At 39.7% G+C, this 8,381-nt stretch overlaps 1 protein-coding gene across 1 annotated transcript; it reads right to left on the bottom strand.

The window, feature by feature from the left end:
* Positions 1–3,662: 3,662 nt before the first annotated feature.
* LOC145901841 (uncharacterized) lies at positions 3,663–6,626 on the bottom strand. The gene is made up of 3 exons (XM_082989645.1): positions 5,785–6,626; positions 5,275–5,387; positions 3,663–4,900 (listed from the first exon to the last, which is right to left on the bottom strand). The coding sequence occupies exons 1-3, from the start codon at positions 6,572–6,574 to the stop codon at positions 4,160–4,162; spliced, it is 1,644 nt and encodes a 547-aa protein (XP_082845771.1). The 5' UTR covers positions 6,575–6,626; the 3' UTR covers positions 3,663–4,159.
* Positions 6,627–8,381: the final 1,755 nt, after the last annotated feature.

Raw genomic sequence — 8,381 nt, forward strand, 5'->3', positions numbered from 1 at the left:
GCTATAAGCCTTTGCACCCCCAAAAAACTTTTCTCCACGTTATGAACCTTCACCGCAAACCCGCCCTCCCGCGGCGATTTGCATTATGACGTCACCGCGATGGCCCGCGCTTGCGCTGGAACAATAAAGCGCGACGAATTGCCCGGGACAGTTTGGAAGTAAACGGACCGGGTTGGGTTTGAGAGGCCCAGCAAAGAACGCAAATGATTGGGGAAGAGGCCGTTAAATCATTGCGAACGTCACAGCGGGGGCCCTCAGCGGGCTTATTTGGTTCCTCGTGCCTCCGACGGACGCGATTCTCGCCTCAAGCGACAATCGCCTAAGTCGCCATTGTCGCGTCACAAACACCTACGCAAGAGCCCGCGAAAATTTAATAAGCTTCGTAAAGTGGAAACCGCGTTTAAGGGGAGGGTGAAAATGCTCACGGGCGTTTGTGAATTTTCCAATCTATTATTGTTTTGTCATCCATTTGCCATGGCGGCACGTGATAGCCTGCTCGTTCGCGAGCATTGTGTGTCAACCGACTGTTTGGTGCTCACAATTATAAGGCGAAATCCACATTGAAGATCGGCGGGTTTCTTATCTAAAGGTTCACTCCCCACATATGGCAAACCGAGGATTAGTTCGTGTCACATTTGTATAATTTAAATCCTTATTTCCATGATTTGTTCATCAAGGGTTAAAAGTAGGAGGTAAATTTTTGAAACTGTGCTGTATTTTTTGGGCCCTACAAAAAAAATTCCGGCAAATCGGACTAAATTGAAAAACCGTTGTAGTTTCAAATAAAGTTATGTACGTTTTTGTGAACCCAACTAACACAGAGGGTGAAATTTAATTTCTAGGTCACCTAACCATAAAAAACGACCAAGTATTTTAAAGATTTTGTGTGACAAATTAAATTCAAAACGAGATATTTGTAAATGTTGGAAATAATTTTCTTTACTTTCAAAAATTTTATACGGACCTCAGTCAGTCAAACGTTAAGCAAGAAAATTATACATTTAATTTTGAGATTTGCAGTTTTTGCTCACAGGGGCAGACATTATTTGAAAGATCGTAAAAGCCTTGCTACTCAGGAGTTGTTTCAGTTTCGAAACATCAAGAACAATTTTTCGTTAAATCTGCAACAATATATCACCAGCGGCATCTTTGATGCATTGTATCAAGATGCCCTGGTCATGTCAATATGTAGGGATCAGATTTAAAGCCGCGCACTTACTTCAGCACGACGACTGGAATCTGAATAAACATACAGTAGCAACAATAATCCACGCAGACAAACATTATCTCGGCCTCGGCGGCCATTGTTGCGTCACAATAATCGCGCAAAAGACGCTGACGTCAGAGAAGAGGGAGACAGCCGAGCTTTAAAAGAAGCAGGAACGAAGCATTCCATTGTAAACAACGCTCTTCGGTGGAGAGGAGTGGGAGAATGAAAGAGAATGGAAAGGAGAGGAGAATCATGTGATCTCCCGTCGAGCCCGAAATTCGTTTTCTCGGGAATAATAAATTTTCTTCTGGACCCCGACTATTCATCATGCGCATTTGGGCGGAATTATTGGATCTGCGAGTCGATGAAAGAGCGCAGAGTTTGCCGTTCCACCGCCTTAATGAGTTCGGGAGAGCTTATTGGCCGGCTCGCAAACTTGCCGCGCCCGTTCATACTCGCCCCTAATCCCGAAACATTTTAATAAGCGCTCAATATAATCTCTATTACGCCTATTACGTGGGGCTTGGCTTAATAAGACTTTACAAAGTTGGTTTGCAACGAATGGGATTTTGTTCTGCTTTGTAAAGTCGAGACAAAAGTTTTCACAAAATTTGCCGGAACAGCAACATGGATTTTTTTATTTTTTGATCATAAACTTATTTTTTTCTCGTTTATGAAATCGTAAAATGAGAGATTTCAAAATTCATTATTTGGAAATTTGGAAACAAACTATAAAATTATCAAACCGTAATGTTTGCTTCATCAACGTAACGTATTGTTTTAAAATTTAGATTCCCGTGAAACATTGCAAGATGAAAAATATTCCAAAACCCATCCCTGTACTCTTCCCAGCAGAGATTTCAAAATTCATTATTTGGAAATTTGGAAACAAACTATAAAATTATCAAACCGTAATGTTTGCTTCATCAACGTAACGTATTGTTTTAAAATTTAGATTCCCGTGAAACATTGCAAGATGAAAAATATTCCAAAACCCATCCCTGTACTCTTCCCAGCAGAGATTTCAAAATTCATTATTTGGAAATTTGGAAACAAACTATAAAATTATCAAACTGTGATGTTTGCTTCATCAACGTAGCGTATTGTTTTAAAATTTAGATTCCCGTGAAACATTGCAAGATGAAAAATATTCCAAAACCCATCCCTGTACTCTTCCCAGCAGGGCATTAATTTGTCAGGTGTCACAAAAAAAACAGAAAACAAACAAATCGATGGAGTAAAAAATTCTCACCATTATTCACAATACATAATTCCATTTCACCTTTCAATGCTCTGGCGGCCAATCAGCGGTCCGCGACTTTTTGTTTCCTAATCGTTAAAGCTTCATGGACCTTGCCTTTCCCAGGGCTATTAGCAGAGGCTTGAAAACGAAAATCAATGGACCTTTCCCTTCAATCCCCTCTGGGAGTTCTTTATTGGTCGCAAAGGTGTTCCTTCTCACGATGACTGGGGTTTTGCTGTGCGGTGATTGTAAGCAACTGTGATAAACGTTCAATTGTTTGTTGTTTTTAATTAGGAATGCGGTCAATTAGGTCGAAATTTTGATGGCTTTTCACAGCTTGTATTTACAAGTAACGTCAACGTCATTGGTTGTATATTATGCTTAGTATGTTCAAAGCATGAAGGTTTTTATTCCAACTTAATGATGCTGATGAGAATTACGTCTTTTTAGTGATATTTGTCAACTTCGGATGGCAAGAACCAACACACAAAGCGTTTTGTAGCAATTCCACATGTTTCTTTAGAAACCGGAAGATATTGGATAAACTATTCAACTATAAACACCATGTGTTCTTCATTGAGTACACTAAATTGTGTTTGATTGGATTTGAAAGAAAAGTTGAATTATTGTCATGAATACGCTTCAAAAAAATGAAACAAACAAAATGATGTATCATATCGTTGACCTTTACGTGATTTAATTACAAATATAAATAAAAGAGTATTTTTCACCAGGAATAAATCCCAGCTCGCATGTAATATTTATGCCCGAGTGGTGTTAATCGTATAAAAATATATAACATGGAAAATATAAAAATTGGCGGAAAATAATAAAGGCCCCAAAATATTTGAACCCTTCCAAGTTTTAAGTTTATATTTTTAGAACACATTTTTTGACCATGGAAGGTCATTTAAGCCTTGTGGAAAACGAACTTACAAAATAAATGAGGATTTTCACTAATGACATAAACATTTCTAAAAGTAAATTAAACTTGTTTCTTTGTAAAGTTGAAACTATCAACCTATAGGTGTTTAATATCAGAAAAAAAGTATTTCGCATAAAGAGGAATCATATGTTGCTTCTGGCTTTACCCCACAATAACTACTTATTTTTGTCCTTTTCTTAACAAGCAAACAAACACAACAAGAAATTTAAAACGATGTGTTATATTTTGACACAACGCAATAAATTACATTTATAAAAGTTGGGAAGATGCAGTGGATTCAAAGGCTGTAGCCTGTGTCAGGCTAAATTTAAACCTATGCAAGTTGAGAGGCAATTCATCTTTTTTACGAAAGAAGCAGATGTTCAAGTTAAGGCGTTAGTACGTCTTGGCACATTGCACAGACTGGCTTGGGTGAAAGGCACGTCGACTGATAATGTATATTTAGGCTGGCGAGGTTTAAAAAGGCACGGGGGTATCAAAAATTGGTCGGTGGCACGTTGGTGCGAGATTTAAAAGCGGTAAAATAGAATTCACGCTTGCGATGTGAAAAAAAATCGGTGCAGTGACGTGAAAGGAAAAGGTGCTGATATAAAAGGCAAAGACCGGCGGAAGGAATAACACATCAAGAAGTAAACACTACACGCTTGAAACACGGAAGGCCTTTTTGCGACCAAACTGTGCATGATATATGTGTACGCTATTTGCACGCAAAATGGCCGACCCAACGGCTCGGTACATTGGAAAATAAACACAAATTGCTTTAAAACACAGACTCCGGGGGTGCAAGTTGTGGACACGCGGTGACAAGGTTGTGTGAAAAAGGAATAAAATCGGAAGTGCTGGAGGTGGTGGGGTCGATTTGTCTGTTGTAAGGTGGCAACTGGTTGGTGTAGAAAGGCTGTGCTGGTTGGTGGTGTGGTTGGTAGTAATACTGCGCGTCATTTCCTATGTTTCCAACGGTTTGCGATGGACGGAAATAGCTCAAGCCCTGATTGCTTAGCGATGGGAGGACCCCAGAGTTTTGCCAAACCCCCTGGCCGCACGGGAAAGCCCCAGGGTTACCGGCCTCTACGTGTGTTTGTTCCAGGACGCATTTCGTCTCGTCGATGCTGGAATCTGCGACAGTTTCGTAGGGAAAACCAGCGGAATTCACGACATCAAGGGTGAGGTTTTCGCAAACAGAAGCAGGCGACGAAGCTGACGAAATCGACGAAGACTGCGGAGAATCGTGATCGAGAAGCTGCTGTTGTTGGTGATGGTTTCCGATGGGCGTTAGACAACACTTCTCTTCGCTAGTGTAAGTGTGCATGGTGGGCTTGGCGTTCACATCCTGGGTAATATTGTTGTTGGTGTCGGCAGGTTGTTGTGGAGGCGATTGTGGTTCGTCTGTGGGTTGTGAGTCGAGATCGGACGAGAGCCGAATATCTCCCTGAGCTTCGTGCAGTTTCATGTGTTTGCGCAGGGAACTGGGGTGGGTGTAACTTTTGTCGCAACCGTATATCTGAAAACACAAAACGCTTGTAAAAAATTCGAAATGGGTGGAAAATTCTTGAACGACTTTATGTTGTGTTTGATATCGAAATGCTTTACTCACTTCTTTCTCTTTCATTATTTATTAACAGAAGTCAATACTTGGATACATGTTAACAAAGTATGTAGAGTCCAATGAAAACCAAATTATTGCGCAATAAAATATATTTACTCCCGAAACGAAAGGAGAAACTTTCGCGTGGCGGATTTACTTCTTTTAATAATTTTAAAAACAGAAAAAATTCAAAAAATTAGGATTTGGTCAACCGTTTTCTTGACAGAAAAAAATATTTGCTTGTTTTCCGAGTTTATAGTTTTTCTTTTAATATTTTCCCATAAGCTCACCTTGCAGAGATAGGGTTTGTCTGTTGTATGCACGTGGGTGTGCTTCTTTCTGTCGGAGCTGTTCGCGAAACGTCGGTTGCATCCAGAGAACTCGCAACAAAACGGCTTCTCTCCTATACAACAGAAGAGAACATGGCGTTTAAAATCAATGTTACGCCAAACTCGATGACCCGAATATTTGGCGGACATTTGCAGTTTAATTGCTCTGCAATAATTTCCAGCGAGTTGCCTTTGAATGAGAGCGGCGCTAACTCGAATTTGATTCAATTTATTGCACATAACATTGTAATCTTTATTTTGTTTCTTCGTTTTAGTTTTGGAGTAGGATATTTTTATATCACTCGTTTTTTAGTAATTTATGTCTCAGTTTTTTTGTTGTACATTTTATCAAGTATTTGCTATTCCGATAAAGCTAAAGTTTTTATAAACTTATCAACCTAAAATTACAGTGTTTACTTGATAAATTCCATTTCATTTACACTCCCTACAAAGACACGATAAAATGCATACCTGTGTGCGTCCGTTTGTGAATTTTCAGGTTTTCGCTTCTCGCGAATACTTTTCCGCATCCAGGGTAAGGACAAAGGAACGGCTTCTCGCCTGTGTGGACACGGATGTGGTTGATCAACTTGTACTTGGCCTTGAAAGGTTTGTCCTTCCTCGCGCATTCGGCCCAATAGCAAGTATGGTCGGCCTGCTCCGGGCCCCCGACGTGGTCTCTACTCACGTGGGCGACCAGATCCACCATATTGTGGAATATGAGGTTGCACGGTTCGCCTGGGACGTGAAGGTGAACAGGCTTTGGTTCGCACTGGTACATACCGGAATCGTCAAAGTTGCTCGTCATGGCTTTGGTCCATTTGCAAACCAGTTCCTGGTGCAGTTCTGCCTGAGGGTGCTGGAATGCTGTGTATGTGAGAAAGCTCTGACCAGTGTGAAGATTGTGGGAAAAGTTCACCGGCAAGTTGAAATTGATGGGCGACGGGTTTTGCCATGGAAGAGGAAGTTCTCCGTACTGATACTTGTACTGTGTTCCGATGCCGATGTTGGGTGCGGTCTGCTGGTGCCAAACCGAGCCCGGGGATGTCTCGCCTGATTGGCGAAAAAACGTACTCGGATTTCCCGTCGAAAGAGGGTGGATGGTTTCGATGTTCGGCCTGGAAATGGCGGACAAGGCGGGATATGGCTGGGACAGAAAAGGCTCCTGGGGCATATTGGAAGTAATATCTTTCGACTCGTAGTGATGAGTCTTCGGAAAGGGCGGAGTGTTTTCGTAACTTAAGGTTGTTGCAAAAGCCATTTTGTCGATGGAAATGAAACGCAAACACAAAAAAGAAATGACGACTACGCAAGTTACTATACCGGAAAAAAATTTTATTGGTTAGATGTTGTATAACAGAATTTAAAAAAAAGCACAAAAGAACATATGATGAAAAATGCATTTTGCTGCGCTTGTATGGACTGTTTTATTCTGCTTAAAATTGATAAATCCATGTAACGTTTTTAAAAAACTTGTTCAAGCACTGGTGATTTATTCAAAATACATATTACCCCTTTTGTAAGATTTTTTATGAAAAATTAAAATATGTAAACAAAATTATTTCTCCGAGATATTTTTTAACTTCAAATTAAACTGAAATCTGCCGCTCTGTTTGCTCAACTGCAAGGGAATTATGATCGCTCGTTAGTTCAATAAATCCGATTAATCTCTTCAATACAACTGAACTATGTCGTAAAGTTGAAAGTATAAACCTTACAGTGACTGTTTTCCATACTTAAGTAACTCAATTTCCAACACCTGTTTTCTTTAGTTTGTAAAATAATCAACAGTCTAAGGTCGCGAAAATTACCATTTTTCGACAAACTTAGTTGAAACCCAAAAAGAGCAAAAGTTGTTTTTCATTTAACTGCGCGTTAACAAACAGCTCTTCTGCTGTTCTTATCCCACTCTGAAAAACATACACTTGTGTTTTACAACCTTTCGGGAAGCGAACATTTCCCAAAACTCGACGTTCTCCTTATCGCGGTCGAGACGGCTTCGTCTTTAATTATGCGCCTGCTTCTCTCCAGCTGAGCCGGTCCAATTCTGCTTCGACGCGTTTTGCCGCAGAGCTTTATTGCCTCGCGGAACATTTTCTCGTGTGCCTTTTTTTTGCTTACTGCTCGGCCTGTTTGTTTGTGTTTGTTTTGAGGAGAATTGAAGTTTTGCAAACAACGAAGCCTTTCATTTAATTTGAAGACCGATACCCACTCATTTAACGTTGTCTTACATTTTAGTTTATGTTTTTAGTACATTTAAATATCGCGATATATCGTCACCGAATAAGATTGAACGTGAAAATAAGATCTCCAAACTATAATATTAATTTTCGTATTTTACGCGTTCACTGGACTGGCGCATTCGTCTTGCGGTTGGTAAAGCTTTTAGAGTGAATGACTACAGCGGGATTGACTTTAATTCTAAGTGTAAAAAAACAATGACATTTGATTACTATCAAATACAAATAATTTTTTATGTCTATTTAATTTTTTTTGGACTTAAAAACACTGAAATTATAAATACAACATTTTAAAAACTTACGATTTCTTGTGGGTTCGTAATTTTTTTTTTAAATCGTGGTTAAGGAACGAATGTTATTCGGCTATTATTTGTTCCACGATATAAACATTCCGTCGTTGAAACCTTCTATACACAAGGTTACAATCAAGTTGAGTTAGCATGAAAAGGTGGTTTGGATGCCAAAGGAAAACAAGATTTTGCTACAAATCTCAGTTTGGGATTCATATGCGCATTGCGAATTTGCTACGTATGTGCCGAACTCCACGTAATGTGATCGGCCCTTTGCCCGGTAAAAGTATATGTTGAAGAAATGTCTGTATTATGAAATTCTCGACTATTGCGTCGGCTATTTAGTTTGTTAAGGATTTACAAAACCATCAGTTGTATTCCGATGTTGAAGACAAAGGTAATAGGGAGGCGTCCATCTCCAGATACGAACCACTCTCACACGTCCGCAGTTGCGTTAACAAAAGCGAAAACCATTGATGAATTTGCGTTCAAGTAAAATCGTTTCCACCAATTCACAATCTAACAATAACAACTTCAA

Source organism: Ascidia mentula, chromosome 5 (assembly GCF_947561715.1).
Source record: "Ascidia mentula chromosome 5, kaAscMent1.1, whole genome shotgun sequence".
Taxonomy (NCBI): domain Eukaryota; kingdom Metazoa; phylum Chordata; class Ascidiacea; order Phlebobranchia; family Ascidiidae; genus Ascidia; species Ascidia mentula.